This window comes from Pomacea canaliculata, linkage group LG3 (genome assembly GCF_003073045.1).
Source record: "Pomacea canaliculata isolate SZHN2017 linkage group LG3, ASM307304v1, whole genome shotgun sequence".
Lineage (NCBI taxonomy): Eukaryota > Metazoa > Mollusca > Gastropoda > Architaenioglossa > Ampullariidae > Pomacea > Pomacea canaliculata.
The window spans coordinates 26,697,107-26,714,316 of NC_037592.1; the positions used below are offsets into that span (position 1 = coordinate 26,697,107).

Below are 17,210 nucleotides of genomic sequence, written 5' to 3' on the forward strand. Positions count from 1 at the left end.
TCTTCTAGAACACCAGGGAGCTAGAGAATAATGATGCTGTCAATCTTTGTTGTCTACCATCCTTTTTATATTCGTGTTTCTGACAGTCAGTCTCCCTTTGTGCATCTGAGGATGAATAAGTTTCCACCCAACCTCTACCCCAAGGCACTCCCCACAGGCAGCAAAAGCACTTATGTCGAGGTGGTATTGGGGTAGGAGGGATAGGGGGAGGAGAGACAAAGTACCCAGCATCACTTATAACACAGAAGTACCTCCATGCTTTATACATTACGAAAGTACCGGCCTCGACAAGTGCTGACCTGCAAGTCCCGACACTTACAAGTGTCTCTAAAAGTATTTCGATATTTGCGATCGCCGACTTGTTGTGTTTATTTACACGTGTTGCCTCCACAAGTTTCAGCATCTGCAAGTGTCGATCTCTACAGTATCTGCACGCTGCTGATGTCAAGAAGTGCCGCCACCACTGGCAACTACAAGTGCTGGCATCTGCAAGCATCGATATCGACAAGTGCTGGCTTTATAAATGCTGGCTTTCTACAGAAGTCGAAATCGAATCTCGACAGCTACAACTCCTCATCCACGATAGAAAAGCTGTTACTGGAAAGTGTGCGTTCCTTTGCATCCTTTCTGGCTCTCCGAAATAAAACAGAAAATATTTAGTTTTGAACAAGATAACTGGTTTCCCACCATGCATTACTCGTACTCGAAAATACGCAGTCCTTGTATCCTTTCTTGGTTTTTAGTAGTGTTACTATTTTTGTGGTAGGTCAGAGGTGAGTGCACCACACCCAGCAGCTTTCTCGTTGGGAGACTGCGACTAAAGTGTTTTGCGCTGATTGATTCCTTGTACCGAGAGAAAGAAGTCTCGCAGGAAATACTAACGGGATCCGTACTGTGTCTACGCATCTGAAGCTTTTCAGTCCAGCTTGAAAACCCACCTACTGTGTAAGTACCTTTCTACAATCCAGAAGATTCTTCTGTTCGCTTCCTCCATTGCCCGTCTTCGTACCTTAATGTTTAACACGGTATCATCCGTTTGTTGTTGTATTGTTAACTGTCGGTTCGGTTAAAATCTTTTGTGATCATCACATTGAGCTCGCCTTCACTCAGGAGGAGATACAAAGTTCTATTACTACTATTATTATCATTTGTATGTGTTGAGTCTGGGAGAGGTGCATGACAGGAAGTGTGTGTGTAAGAGGAAATAAAGAGAAGAAAGAGAGGACTAAGAAGAAAAGGAGGAAGAGGAAGATGCACAATTAACTTGCCGGAACATCGACTGTTTAGGACTGTCAGTAGATGTAATAATCTTCCCTTTCATGAAGATTTCTTCCTGTAAAGTCATGTGCGTAGGTGTCGAACAAAGTGTCTCACACACACAGAGGATGGCTGACACTGAAACTGGTAAGAAAAATAAAGGGAAATAAAACCGAAGGAGCAGAACATACCCACAGCGAACTTTGGCGCGTACGTGCCGCTAGAAACCACGCACTGGAGGCCGATAAAGGAATTGAAGCACGTGCGAATGCACAAAATGCATTCTAGCCTCATGACCAGCTCATGAAATCCTCCGCCCGGGCTACCCAGGGTACCCAGACACTCGAACAACAGTTCCAAACCGCCATTCTCCAGGAAGTCCTCCATCCACCGCTTGTCCGAGCTGCCCAGCTTCTTGCGCAGACGACACAGGCTGAAAACGGAGGGATGGTGGAGGAGGAAGACACACGATTTGGACAGGTAGCAGTCGTAGGCCACGTCGGCCAGGCGCGACTCGGAGTTACACCTCGGACGTCCTCCCACCCGGTCAGTGGGCAACAGCAGGAAGTCGGAATCTGACGCCGAAGACGTTAGAGACTTCATGTTGACGTCTCCGTTCACGTCAAACACGGAGTCACGTTCTCCTCCGCTGTCGCCATCCACTAGCATCCTCCTGCTGCAGTAGAGGTGGAAGTTGCTCCTTCTGCTGATGTCACAGCTGTCATCGGAGTGGATTCGTGTAGGCCGCTTCAAGGTCCTGACAGGTGAAAGCAAGGCTGTCATCATGGGCGTCGTGTGTGTCATCTCAGAATAACCGCTGGCTTCACGATACGTCTGCAAGTCGATCGCCCAGCCTCCATCAAAGATTGTCAGAGACATATGGTAAACCTCTAGGAGGAGCAGCCTCTACATCAAAGTCGATTGATTTTTGCTCATTCTTCAAAAGTTCGAACAGTTTGAAAATGTAGTCGTTAATTCAACGAACGGATCGAATTTGCACTCAACGCTTTGCGTTTGGCGTGACAACCTGATTCTGGAACAGCCTTACCCTGCGGCAGTAACTCCTGCAAGGGAGAAGTGACTACAGAAAATAAATCCTGTCCATGGCAACTGGGACTGTTAGTAAGGCACCAGCTGAAAGTGTCTGCTCCAACATCGACTGCGACATGTAAAGATGCTAGCAGCCTTGATGCGAACAATGCAAAGAGGCTCATGAATAATGAAGCCAAGGCAGCACACACACACACACTCTCTCGCCGTATCGATCCTTCTAGAAGCGCTCTGTCTTCTCTGGTGAATGGCGAACAACGGCGACAAGCAGCGAGCAGCAAAGGACAAGGGTACTAAGCGCTGACGTCAGCAAAGAATCCCGTTTAAAACGCCGAGGCATCTGTACCACGAACTTATATTACTGGACTGATGGCAAATGATTTTTTTCCAATTAACTACTAAAATGAGGCATGAGACTACAAAGCTTCTGGTTTTTTCACATTTCAGATTAACTACTAAATCGAGGCACGAGACTACTAAGCTTCCGGTTTAGTCACATTCTTTGTTTAGGCTCGCCGAAACTAACAGCGGAGAACTTCGCAAGAGGCTAAGAGTTGGTCTTGGCAGACAGACAGCGATCCACCTATACACATCCATGTCTGTACTGACCACGAACCAGTAAAAAGAATTAATCAGCTCTCAAGGTAGACACGCCTCCAGGGACTCGTGAAACGAAGGCAACGATTCTGGTCGGGAAACGAATCCAGAGAGCGGAGAGGAGCTGCGAAAGTTGAGCCGCGTGTCATAACATATTAGAACAAGTACAAAGGTGTATAAATTTTTTTGAAAACCTGACCAATATTTTTTCTTTGAAAAAGATCTGACAGGCAAACTTTCGATTAGCATTGTTAAACATTGGAGATCAAATAACAACCATAAAAATGTATTCATTGAACTATGGCAAGGTTTAAACCAATTTATTGAGTCACTTCGAAATCTTCTTTTAAGCCCCCAACATAAATTTTACGCAGGGCTAGCAACCTGTTCAGAAATGCTTTTCGGATTTTCCACACATTCAAAAAAGCTTTTCGAATTTTTTTCTTTTTTTTCAGCACATCACGGTCGATCGGAGTTCCATTGTCACGTCCTCCGCGACAAAGCGGGCAAAGCTCTCCTGGCTGGGACTTCCGAGTGGCTTGTAATTCTTGTCCATTCTTTACTGCTTGCGTGCCAGTGACATTACTGACCGTGGTCTGTGTCATAATGCCAGTCCTCAAATGCTGGCAGCGTGCTTGGAGCAGCCATCGACTACCGGTTTCCAGGTTTTAGCTGTTTGTCGCCGGATGTCCGCTCACAGAGGACAAAAAGTTCCTTGCTACTGTTGCAGTTCTGTAGGACTCGATGGCAAACCGTCACGCTAAGACGATGCCCTGTTGCCGTTGCCCTTTCCAGTTCATAATTTGCTTCAGAACCCGACAATCACAAGGATGACATCCGGTGCTTGCTCTAAACTTTAGGAAGATAAAGTTAACATGTGGGTTAAAATGGCTGAAGGCCTTGCAGTTCAAAGAGGCAATCATTCCAGCGTGTTTCGCGACAATCATTCTCCCAGTTCCAGAGAAAGGACGAGCTGTTAATAAAATCCAGGCCCAGTCTACAATGCTTCAAAAGCTGGCTGCCTTTGAACAACCCTTCACTTAATGCTAATTGTTTTGGGAGAGGGATGGAGTCGGTTGGTGATTAAATCTATTCTAGTCAGGTGCTTTCTTCTTAATTCAAAAATACCTAGAAATTAACTTAGGTAGCAAGCAAAAAAAAAAAAAAAAAATTAAATAAAATTGAGGAACTTCAACAGGAAATTCCGTCCATTGTACCCATTAGCTTCGAATGGACGCATGGGGATGCTGTATAATGTTACCGGCATCTGGTCGTTTGATGATATTTAATCCGTCGAGAATTTTAGAGACACGCAGTCACCGTGTCTTCCAGGATGTAAGAAAAATCAATTTACATACTCACAACAAAAAAAAAAAACCCTCAAAAAACCAAACATACATCAATCAAAGTACCTGCAAAGATCATCGTTTGGCTGCAAACAATAGCTGCAGTAACGGCTGTCATACTCAAGTTATGACTTTCTCACATTATTGATATTTTTTTCTTTTAAAAATGTCTTTCGGAGCGACTTCCATGTTAAGATATCATCCATCATCATCCATTCGCTGTTGTTCACTATTGCGTCTTTAGTGGTGTCCAAGAAACAGGCTCTTGTGAATTTAGCACAGTAATGGACATAAGAACGGGATGCTGAAAACATCCCACTAAAGCATTCTAGTCGAACTTGGAGAAACAAGAGAAAACGTCTCGACAAGACGAGGGTGATCGACTTTACACCAACCTCCCACCCAGCTTTAAGCTTACAGACCCTTGGCAATGGAGGATCGAGATGGTGGCTGGCTTTTTGGTGTCAGGCCACAGCGGGGACTAGAGGGCGTGAGGGCGATCGTCACGTGACACTTCACAATACTTTCTAGAAGATACATTCCTCTTCTTCTCTCAACGGCATTGAAAAAAAAGTGCTTTCATTGCTTTTTTTTTTTTTTTTAGTTTGCATGGCGCGTTGAGGCATGTGGCATGTTGATGGTGCACATGTCCCTTTTGTGATCGGAATAACAAGAAGATTGGGCTTTGCAGGCTGAGAAGAAACAGAATCGGGAGGGTTGTGCAGCCAACCATAGCAAGAATAATGTAGTGTGTGCAGACTGAGTATAACAAGAATAATCTAGTGTGTGTTAAATATAACAATAATAATGAGATGTGTGAAGGCTAACCATAACAAGACTAATGTAGTATTTGAGGTCTCACAAAATAAGATGGACTATGCAGACTGCATACCCAGAGACAAGTGTCAGACAGGAGTAGCAACGCTATAATTTATTTTCAGACCATTACTTTTTTCACCCCATCTGTTGTAATTTCTGGAGAGGGTCTTGGTCTCACTTAAACCGCCCCATTCCAGCGCCCTTTCTTTATCATTAAACAAGAAGAGAGCAGTGCTCACGTATGGTGAGGCTCTGAACGCTTCCAAGAAGAAATAAATAATAACAGGCTGTAATCACCCGGAAGCGGGCATTGGACATTTTCTGTTTGGGAGAATAAACGTTTTTCTTGCAAACCAAGGTTGTGCAGCAATTTCTGTAGCGAAAGATGGGGACGGAATAATTCAAGCGAGTAGACACTTCATCCTCTGTTTAGTCTTATTTTTTGAAGTTTATACATCTGAATACATTTGAATTATACATTTTCGCCTTGTCATATATCAGATTGTTTAGAACCTAACGGCTTTTGAAGAGACATTAAAAAAAATTAGTTTCACGTATCAGGAAGTTTCTGGATAAAAACATTGACAACGCTCACATTCCTCAAAGTCGATCGCAAGAAGTCATAACCGAGTTTTATTTATTAAAAATGTTTTCCGAGCGTCACCGAGTGCAAGCAAGACTCGGGTGGAGTATTTTTTCTTGCCGTTGCCTAGCTCTCCACTCAATGAACACGCCCATGGTGGTTGGAGGCGACTAAGTTCTGTATTGATCAAGCTAAATATGGTTTGGTCACACGGTTTTGTGCCGTGAAAGCTGTATTCTGTCAGCTCTGGCACCCGGGCTAAACTGAGGTCTGACGTAGCTGTCTCCAGGAACCATCACGATCTTGCAGACTCGCACTAAGAACATCAGAGAACAACAGAAAGCCAGAGTTTCTTGAACTGAGGGAATGAAAAAAAAAAAAAAAATGAAGATCTGCTCTGGTTTGAAGAATCAAATCAAATTACACGATGCAGCTTAGAGAAGGGATTCTTCCACGCAAAGTGCATGCGGATGTTACGAGGGATGTATTTGATTGCCGCGGTTGTTGAATTGGAAGAAGCAGATGTAATCAAAGCTTTTGAAAAAAAAGGGGGAAAGCGGGGAAAGCCACACCGTGTCTGCTATTTATAGAGCATGCTGCCTCAAAAATTTAATGTTCACATAAAAGCTCTCTCTATGCTTCATTGTAGACAAAAACAAAACAAAACAAAAAACAAAACAAACAAACAAAACAAACTAAATGCTAACGAGTTCTTAGTGAAACTCGCTGGAAAAAGAGCATAAAGTATCACAAAAACACATTCCGGTGGTATCTTATAACGAAGAGGCACGTGAAATATTACATTATTTTTAATCACAACTGGATTTGTCAAGAAAACAGGAAGTGACGTAAGGATCTTATTTCTAAAAATAGCGTCGTCTGATATGAGCTGAATTCGGCGAGGAAAGATGCAATGCTAGGTAAAAGAAAACAGACCAGGACACAATGTTGCTGAATGTTTTCTTCGACACTCACATGGAGTTTGTACTCAATTAGGGAATCCTTAAGATAAAATAAAAATAAAATAGAAAAATAAAAAATACAGGAGTTTATCTTAGACAGTCCTACTGTATGGTTCTGAAACTGGCAAAACAAACAAACAAACAAACAAACAAACAAACAAACAAAACAAAAAACCCCCAAATCCCAGTAGCCAAGACATCAAGAAACGCAAGTGGACACACCTGCACAAACCTGCTGACACCATTGCCAAGCAGGCACTTGACTAGAACCCTCAGGGTAAGAGGAGAGTTGAACACAACCTGAGCGATGTGTCTTCGTCTGACTCGAAGCCATGAATAGATTTGCTGAACTGAGCCCCACTCACTGTTACAAATGCTACTTAAACATGAGAATGCCGATGTTTGAAGGCTTATTTATATCTTGAAAATGTAACATAATTATATTCACATATTCCCAATATTTTGGAAATTATTATTTCAAAATAAAGTTATTTCAATCATAAAGAAAAACGTTGCACTCGGATTAGCCTGTAAGGTAGATAGAAACGTGAAGAGAAGGGTCACTTAACCACACAATATCCACCGTATTCTCTCCCTTTATCTCTTTACACCGCCTGGTGGAGCAATAGTTCAGTGCGGATCGGCTGCCGTGGGTTCAGTTCTAGTGTCGGGCTTGTAATTTTTTTTTTACTCCGCTCGTGACACAAGTTTACATAGCCGCCTGCTTTGCCGTAATATATTCAGCATTTGTTTCTGGATTAGAGTAAATCACCAGCTTCATCCCCTCCCTCCATTTATCTCAGCGACAGGACGCGAGGGGGCGCTGCACGGAGCAGTTAGCTAAATCAAGCCTTTTATCTGACAGTTTGGTGTTAGCTATTCAGCTACAGCGCCTGGCCACGTCCGTTACTTGGTAGCCACAAGGTCCTCACAACTGCCTGCTCCTCCCCCTAAATATAACAAGCCATAACGGAGAAAGAATACTGAAAACACTGCCCACAAATTCAGGCAAAAGAAAAAAGGTTTTATGCTCGGCCCTTACAATTCTCTCAGCACGTTTTCGTCTAGTATGGCTGCTTCTTGATTTTGGTCTGCCTGTTAGAGATCGGTACATTTCATCCGTTAACTGTCGTACAACCCCTCCCCACTCTTCCCCTACCTCTTCCGAATACTGGTAATAAATTTGGTCCAGCTTTTCCGTTATGTTTCTTACTCTGGCAGTATTAACCCTTTGTGTTGCAAGTCCGCACGCATTAAGGGTTTTGAACGTTTCGTGATTATATCACCTGATCTTATCATCCATTAACTGTGTGGACTAATTCGTTCCCTAATGCACAAGACAGCCCCAGTGGCTTGAAATTTCATTTCCGATTATGCCTCTTCCTTCTTTAATCTGCTTTTAGAATGTAAAAGAAATTGAATTTTCCTTTTCAGAAAGAGGAAGGAAGGGAATGAAAGATAGAGAAATAAATAGATAACTAAACAAACAGACAGACTGTCAGAGATGTAACACATAAATAAATTGATAAAGTCACCAATATTTTTGTGTCGTACTTTTTCATGTCCATCATGTTAGAAAAAGGAAAACAACCCCCCCAAAACAAACAAACAAACAACCAAACAAACAAACAAACAACAACAACAACAAAAAAAACAAAAACCCGTGAAAACTGAAGTAAGGATCTCGCCTTTGCTTACCACTCTATCTAAACTAGAAGAATCAAAAACAAGCCGCACCGTGTGTATCAGCCAGCAGGGAATACTGGCATTCATCAGACCTTTGTTTGAAGCATGTTAGGGACTTTTGTCCCGGAAGACAGATGAAGAAGGATGATGTACATACTTGCGCTCACAACCAAAGGCAGATTTCCGTTTCATGTAATCCCACCAAAGGCGTCGAGGATTTAACAAAACAAACCAAGTAACAGATTCGCTGTAAAACTGGCTTTGCAAGAACAAATTACAGGTTGGTTTTTTTTTTTTGAAGTCTGGTTATGCTGTAGAGAGGAGGGAGGAAGTAGTTCGTCATTCAGAATGTGGTCTATCATGTATTAACTTATCCTCGCAAATATTTACATTCAGATGTCTGTTCAGGCGGCATCAGACTCCATACAGTTGACAAGGAAAGAAAATGAGTTCAGGGAACAACAGGTAAAAAATATTTAAAACGATGGATAATAATCTGAGCTTGAAAAGCAAGCTGAAGCTGACGAAGACCGTTGGCATCGTCTGGAAGGAGACAAATCGTCTGTGGGCGAAGAAAACTAGGGATTGTCGGGTTCAACAAGGACGTGATTATAGCAAACGTCCTGTCCACGTTTTCTAAATAATATGTGGAACAACAAAGCCATTCAGATCGAGACACACTGGTCTCTGACCGTACCCCGATAGGAAACACTCTGCCCACACACACACCTACACACTGCTGCACTGGGAGTGGTGCATGGTCCTCTCCCTTTGTGACCCAGAATACAATTTGCCGCGAAATCGCTAATTTTATTTCAAATCAGTGTTTGTCTGCGTTGAAGTAGACGACCAGACATATTTGTTCGGGAGGGCCGTGCGCCTGTCCTGCAGCCCTAGTTCGCCTGGACTTGCTACATCACTCGGTTCGCAAACCAACCATTTCTCAACATCCTCATCAACCTTCACGACGACAGGTGCTAGACACTCAATAATTTTTCTTGTTCGGCCTCGCATCGTTATTAAACACTGACTGCAACTGTGGTGATAATCAGTCGCATGACTAGAAATTTCCACTCGCAAGTCAGAAATTGCAGATATACGAATGAAAAGAAACAACAGAGCATCATACCAGATGCTTTTAGAAAACACACTCTTCAAACTGTATTTAATTTGAAAATCCCTAGTGTTGAATACTAGAAGAATTTTAAGACTATACTTAATGTGCATATTACAGGTCACAGAGTTAGTAACATTACTTAATAGACCAGTCAAGCGGGTAAATAGGATAGGATAAAGAACTGTAACTTTCAAAGTAGTATAAGAATAAAATAACAATTGCTATTGGCAAGGCAAATAATGGGAGGGGTAAGGAGTTGATAAATGGCTGAAAAAAGAAATACACCCGCAGTACCAAAAAGAAAGAGCATATAAAAAGAAAGAAATAAAGAATAGAAGGTAAAAAAGAACGAAAGAAGGTGGGAGAGAACGAGAAAGTGTAAGGAGAAAGGAAGTTGGTCAATAACGAATGAAAGAAAAAAGAAGAAACGAAATCATGTACCACGAAACTAAGACCAAATCATTTTGGGAAGTGTTTTACCTTTGACGAGTCTGCAGATATAGTCCGGTCGCTGGACCAACGACTCCAGTCCCAGCTTAGAGTTCATGACACACTTGACACACGACATACACTCCAGCAGCAGCAAAGCTTCCGACAGCTGCGTCACGCGCCGGCTGCCCAAGGAGTCGATGCAGTCGAGCAGCGCCTCCAAGCCCTCGTTGTCCAGGAAACCCTGCATCCACTCCATGCCACTGCTCTTCAGTTTCTTTTTCAATGCCGAGAAGGTCTGCACGGAGGGGAACTTGAGCAGCGCCACGCAGATCTCCGGCTCGCACTGCTCCAGGTCGACCTTTAAGAGGGTCTTGCTGATCTTCCGTCGCAGGATCCTCTTCAGGACCCCTACGCCCGAGGTTTCGGATCTGTCACGGTCGGGCCCCGATGCCCCGAAGGATTCAACCGAGTTGGTTGACTCCGCGTCCTCCTGGATGGCCAACAAGGCCTCGGCATCCAGTTGTTCTTGGCTGTCTCTGCTGCGGAGACTGCCTATCTCCTCCTCCTTTTCCCTTTTCTTCAGCAGAGACTCGATGTCATTCAGAAGCAACGGAGTGTCGAATCGGGACACCTCGTCCTCCTTGCTGCTCTCGCGGTTTCCAGAAACGTCGCTGGTGTTGTCCTCCGTGAGGTCTTCGTTTTCCTTTATCATCGCAAGCTCCTCCCCGCTACCCTGACTATCTCTGCGGACGTTGGTGGAACCTCCGGAGCCAGCTGCGTTGCTGCTGCAGGGACAGCGATGATATGTTCATTCTCGGCAGGTCTGGACTGTTTCCCGTCTTTCTTTCCATCCTGCAAGGGCTTCGTCTGGTCCTTGACACTGTTCTCCTTGCCAACGCCATCTTTTCCCTTCTTCTTCCCTTTGTCTTTCTTTCCTCGCTTCTTTTTTCTTCCTTTCGCATCCTCCGACATGATATCCTCTGCCTCTGAGCCTTCCTGCGGCTGGCGCTCTGTGTCGCCCTCTATGTGAACCTCTGCGCGAGTGGCGCCCTCTGCGGGACCCCCGGCACGCGCGACCTCCTTCACTCGTGTGGTCTCGGTAACATCCGGACCGGTTACTCCTGCCGGCGCAGGTGTCGCCGCCTCGTTTTCGGCATTTTTGGCCTCCTCCGCCTTTGGCCTGTTCCGTCGACCCCTGTTGAGAGTGAAAGATAAATACTGTTAGCATTTGTCAAATGGATGGTCGCATTATGTAAAAGCGACAGTTTCCGTTGTCTTCTAAGCTAATACACGAACCCTGCCAAATGACGGTTACAAGAGAGGAGAGGGTGGAGGGTGGAGAGCTGAGGAGACCGTGATAACTTAGGAGTGGGCGAGGTTCAATGGTCAAGGTAAGTTCACGTTAAAGAAGCGCGAGCGCGCGCGCACTCACACACACAATCAAACCACTCTCTTTCTCTAAAGCTAGACATAATAATACAAAGATTAAAATTTCAACCACTCTGGCTGCTTCTTCGGAATGTCAATGTTAATTAAACCTAACAAAGTCTTTTTACAATTGTCATCCAACACCGTTCTAACGTGTTCATACGAGTTCTGTGAAACATCCTTCTATCTTCTGGTAATTTATTTGCGCCTTATGTGAAGTTTTGTCAGATTGTGGCTAATTTATCAACTTTTATCGTGAAGGCTGAGGTTTATTGACATGCTAAAGTTTTTGGGTCTCAAAATATTTACAGAGTGGTCGAAATGAAAACTTGATTTCACTGACTTCATCCACTGCCATTATTATCATGAGGGAGAATTCAAAGTTCTCTTTTTTCTTCTACTGTACGTGTCTTCTGCTGATAAAGTCTTTTTATACTAAGCTTGTCCATCAATCAACCACAGCATTTGGTTGGATTCTCAAAAAAAAAAAAAAAAAAAAAAAAAAACAAAAACAAAAAGAAACAATAAAATAAAAAAGGTAGCCCCAGAAGTGAAAGTTTCTCACTAATCACATCTTCTATGTCACAATCCATCTCCCTGCCTGCGTTATAGACTTTATCGAGAACAGCTGGTCACAAGGGTCACGAGATTATCCTCCCCCACGAATCCAAAATTTGGAAAAAACCTCGCATATTAAAGTTATTTTTAAATCAGTTTTCTGCGCCTAATATGATATTAAAACCCCGAAATTTTTACATTTTCAGGGCGTCATAACTGAACAGATGGAGCGAGTCAACAATGGAAAAAAAGTTTGGTAGAAAGCCTTTAGTTAAACAGCAAACTGCTTGCAGCTTTCATTCAAATTCAGGAAAAGCAGGTCTAGCGACTATTGCTTGCCTTGACATATTTACAAGAGAGCAGATTTGTTCCTTGTTGTTGTTGAGCACAAAATACGATTCAATAATGAGGACACTGCCACTGACGGGTGAACTCATGCCGTTTACAAAAACAGAACCACCAAAAATGTTTGCCTCTACGTTTACATATGTGTTTGTGTGTGTGTGCACGTCAAATAAACTCATCACGCCCCAAATCCGATTCAATGATCCCATCCCCCGTCACCTCCCACCATTTCTGCGGGTGGATACTAGGCTATGAACACAATCATAAGCTCACACGTACACACACAGACTCACCACTGGTACAACGAAAGACCTACAAACCGCATAATTAACAAATGGATCAATTAGCCTGGTCCTAGCTATCCCATGAACTGCAATCTTTACAACCTCAACATATGTCTGTGATTAGCGCTATTAATTTTTTTTTTTTTTTTTTACTTTTTTCTTGAGCATGGTTGAATGTGTAGTTCGATATGAAGGGCTGTTCATCCAGATTTATGGACCTGAGAAAATATTGTCATGTGCTGAATACGAACACCCTCTCCCGCGTCAGTAAAAAAATATAAAATAAGAAATATTTGCGTGCTCTTGTCGACTGTTAAGGTTGGTGACACTAACTGTTAGTTCCCAGTATGTCATCACGCGGCAAAGTGTGAAGACGTAAATGAGAAGGATGCACTGAGGTTGCAGAACCAGTTTCAGCAGGTAAATAAATGCCTGGCAGTTAGTTGAAATCTTTTTCCACCTACTCCCTCTGGCAAGTCCGGATGCACGATTACTGTGTCCCTTTACCAGCATTTACTGCTAGAGGTACACGTATCTATGTTTTTAAGTTACTTAAAAAAAAGACAAATGTTGAAAGAAGGATATAGTTTACTTATAATTCTTGTGGTAAAAGTTTGTATTTTCAGTTAAGATTCTTGAGCTGAAGAGATTTACTCATGGACCGCATTAACCATAATTTCATTATGAAATCAACAGTCACATGTGACAAGAACTGTGGTATTCCACCTGAGGACCAAGCAATAGAAGGGGTTGTGACCCCACCTTACATTAGACACAGTGAACCACCTACAGTCCTCTGCGCTTACCGTGACTGGACTTGAAGAACGTTTCCTTTTTTTCCTTGTCCCAAATGTTACATCAGAATACAAATACCCTCGGACACATTTGAATGGCACTAATTAGACTCATTAATAACATTCTTATGTCAGAGTTCTAGGAAGCTGGTTACTCCTGAGAGATTTCATTTCAAAATAATCTCTAAAAACTGAAGCTTTATAAAGAATCTCCTGAGTCTCACGAACCTCCTAACATAATTTAATACTGAAACCCTTATAGAGAAGAAAAAAAAGTTGAGCTGAATTGTAGGCTTTGCGTTTTTTCGTCAACAGAAGAAGCTCAGAGGAATTAAAAGAAAAGATTTATCTATCTGTGTGTTTAGATGGACTGAGGAACAAAGGTCTAGGACTGTAAGTTCCACTCAGTAAAGAATAAACATCGTCTTTGTTGTCTCTGACATGACTTGGGAGTGCCAAGTGACTCTTCTGATCCCGGATTCAGGTGACAGAGTTGTTGAACCAATGACATTCTGTCTAAGCTGCAAACTTGTATGTGTCACGGACACTCCTACAACACATCGTTTACACTACGATGCACAAACAACACAATCAAAACCAACAATGACAAACAAACAAACAATGCAGCACAGTTCTCTGTTCTAGCCTCTCGCACTGCAACCAGACCCGACACATTGAAACAATAATTAATGACTACGTGTGTTTTTTTTTTAATTTTACTTTCCCAGTTTGTAAATGAAAGGCTGGGGACAGAAGTTAAATTGTTTGTTAGTTTGTCCCTGACCTCAGAATGATGACACAGAGGGAGCACGCTGACCAGGAGCGGACTAACCCTGACCTCACCTGACCTAGAAAACATGCTTCAGCGCCAATCCCAATGTAGCAAAGGTCATCTCCAACTTGCTTTCTACACAAAGCTGCCTTGATATTTTAATAGCTCCATAGGTAGAAGGGAAAAGTCTGTAATCCTCTAAACTTCCCAACTTATTAGTTTTCTGTTTAAGATTTCGACAAGTTTTAGGTGTGTATATCTGTAAGCAAATCTGTAAGCTCACAGACCAACAGACCAACAGACTAGCCAAACTGTCACTGCCTGCCTGACTGACAGGACTGACTAGCAAAATTGAAAAAAAGATTATTGTCACCAGGTTATTCGGAGGAAGGAATGTGTGAGAGAAAGAATGAATAATGTACAGTCATCTGGTTTTTTCAGGCGGTTGTCCAACCTCACACCTGGTCGCTTGTCTAGCAAAACCACGGTTTCAGGATTAAAAACAACAAAAATACATTTTATCGCCCCAGCACAAGCAAAGGAAAGTTCCATCTTACTTACCGAGAAAACAAATTCAAAAGATAGTTGACAAAGACCGCCCTCTACTTTCCGAGCTTCTTCTTTTCTCCATTTTGTGCCGGTGACCCTGGTGGCTGGTAGAGCGTTACTGGGCAAGTATGGCCGGCGATGTACAGAGACCGCTTTGTACAGTCTGACATGAACGGAATGCAGTAATAACGAACGGCAAGTTGTCCTACACACCAGCCGCATCGGTGATAGTGCGGACAGGACTCAGTCACGCGTGCAAACGCTTGACGATCTCACCCAAACGAGAGGTGAAGCCCACAGCACTGTCACTTGTTAGTCAACATGCCTCCCCGTTGGATGAGACTGAGGAGGCGGAAGGGAGGGGCCTCGTAGTAAAACTGTCGAGCTGGAGGAGGTTCAATGTTCCCTTCCTCTTCTTACCGCGCCACGAAGGAGAATATCTTGCGCACCAGCACAAAGCGTCTTATCTGAACAGTTTTATTTTCTTTTTTCTGCTTCGTGTCGTCTGTTTGTTATGCTCCCATCCTCCCTTCCCTGACAGCCTGCCTCCCTCCCTGTAAGCTTTGTGTGTGTTCGTATGTAAGCGAGGCCACCACGCATGCGTCATTGAGTGTACACTCCAACAGGCACGACTGTAGTCATCGTCTATAATTGGCCTCGCACTGCATGTGAGAAGGACATGCGGCTTTCGACCGGAAGTGGGAAGTTGTCCTCATTGCTCGAGCCTTGCACTAATGCCTCTAATGATCACTAGAAGGCATTTATGTCGAAAGAGGACAATACAAGCTTTCATCATCAGCATCAAATGGACCAGTGACATATGCACATGTCATTGCCAAAAAAAATTTTTGTGTCCTGCCGTCGGAGGACCGAGATTATCCTTCTATTATTTGCGGAACACAGAGGTTCGAAAATGAAAAGGATGGGGTGGGTGAGGTGGTGGAGTGAAGGTTAAAAAAGCAGTCAACGGAAGATAGATTTTGTGCAATGAAAATGTCATGACCGTAATGACGACCCTAGGGGTTAATAAAGAACAGTAATGGGACTCCGTGACAACAAAGAGCAGTCAGCAGTGCGCACAATGGAATGGTCGAATAATAATGAACAGTTGATACAAATGAAGCGATAAGAAATTATAGCCTGGGTCTGATGTTTATCCCCCGTCAAACATACGGTATGATTGGAAAAAGTAAAAAACGAATTATGGAAAGTGGCGAGAGTAAATTAATAGGAAGGGGGAAGGAGATGTGGCGTAGAAGAGGGTTTTTTCCCTTCAATTTTTTTATGACTGCAATATACACAAATATCAAAACCAAAAAAACAGCACTAAACCTTAAAAACGAAACAGTCAAAAACAGACCCAAAATCGAATAAAAAGAACAAAAACACATAAAAAAAGCAAAAACAAACCACACAACATACACACACATGAACAGCGACAACTACAACCTACTTCCGATCCTTGCTTTTGTCATCAGCGGCGTTGTCGTCTGCTGACCGAGACTTCCGGTTAAAGCGGAAGACAAAGTTGGACATCCGCCTGAAGACTCCTGACATGGTGCCACACGCCTGCACAGACAAAAGCAGGAGTTTGACGGTTAGACTGATGGCTGCTGTTACCTTGTCTCTCTCCTGCTGGCTGCACTTACACTGGTCTACACTACATATGCACTTATACCGAGGCTTTGATCTTTTGCATTGCTGTCTCACTGATGCCCATACCTTTCCTGTTGTCTGGCTTGTCACCTGCTGCGTGTTTTAATATATCATTTGAGTGAGCTGCGTTCATGCATTCAAGTTGTGGTTTTGTTTTCGTTGTTCGTTGATGTTTGCTGTGTTTTTCTAATTAAGTATTATTGAATTGTCTATTATCTTCAGATCTAGTTTCATTTGTCTAGACCTTTTTGTTTCGTGGACAAAAGGACAAATAGGAACTTCACCTAGTTTCTGTCTCCTCCCCTCCCACATGTACAAAATGCCATGATGTGACTTTGAGAGCAGCAAGGTTTCGAGACGAAGCGATGTGTAGCACACCGCCATTTTGTCATCAATGACATGCACAAACACAAAACCCAAGCTGAAAATGGGGTGAAGGGGTGAGGGAGAAAATGAGTCACATATACACAGCCACACACTCACACAAACACATGCCACTACACGAACTCACACAGACGCACAGCGCACCATTCTCTGTCCTACTTATGCACACAGCCAACGCACAACCACATTCGCACAACGCCTAGCGAGACAACAATTGACGGTAGCAAACTCCCAAGCCATCCGCAGACTGGTCATTCTGAGAAAAAAATAATAATTAAAAACTGGAGGTTTGATGTGAGTGTGACCGGGGTGACCCTAGCAATCTGCACTCGCAGTTTACTTGTCATGCTTGACAACAGACGCACAACGGAGATGGGTTCCAACAAGGGAAATGAACTTGTGACATGCATTTCACCAGTTTCTCTAGCGAAGAAAATGGACTGTTGTGCCTGGTTTTTGCTAAAGACCAGATGGATGTAATGGCCAGCCAGCCCCACTTTTGTACTGACGGCAGAACATAATGGGCGGCTCTACCAAAAAAAAAGTGAGGGGAATGTGAGGTGACAGACAGGGAGGGATAGCTCCCAGCCA

At 43.3% G+C, this 17,210-nt stretch overlaps 1 protein-coding gene across 1 annotated transcript in view; it reads right to left on the reverse strand.

Annotated features, from left to right (window-relative positions):
• LOC112560873 (inverted formin-2-like) overlaps nt 1-17,210 on the reverse strand; it is a 64,090-nt gene that overhangs the window by 13,501 nt on the left and 33,379 nt on the right. The window contains 2 exon segments of the mRNA XM_025232976.1: nt 9,898-11,044; nt 16,033-16,148. Of these exon segments, the coding sequence (XP_025088761.1) occupies nt 9,898-10,561 (664 nt within the window). The 5' untranslated portion in view covers nt 10,562-11,044; nt 16,033-16,148.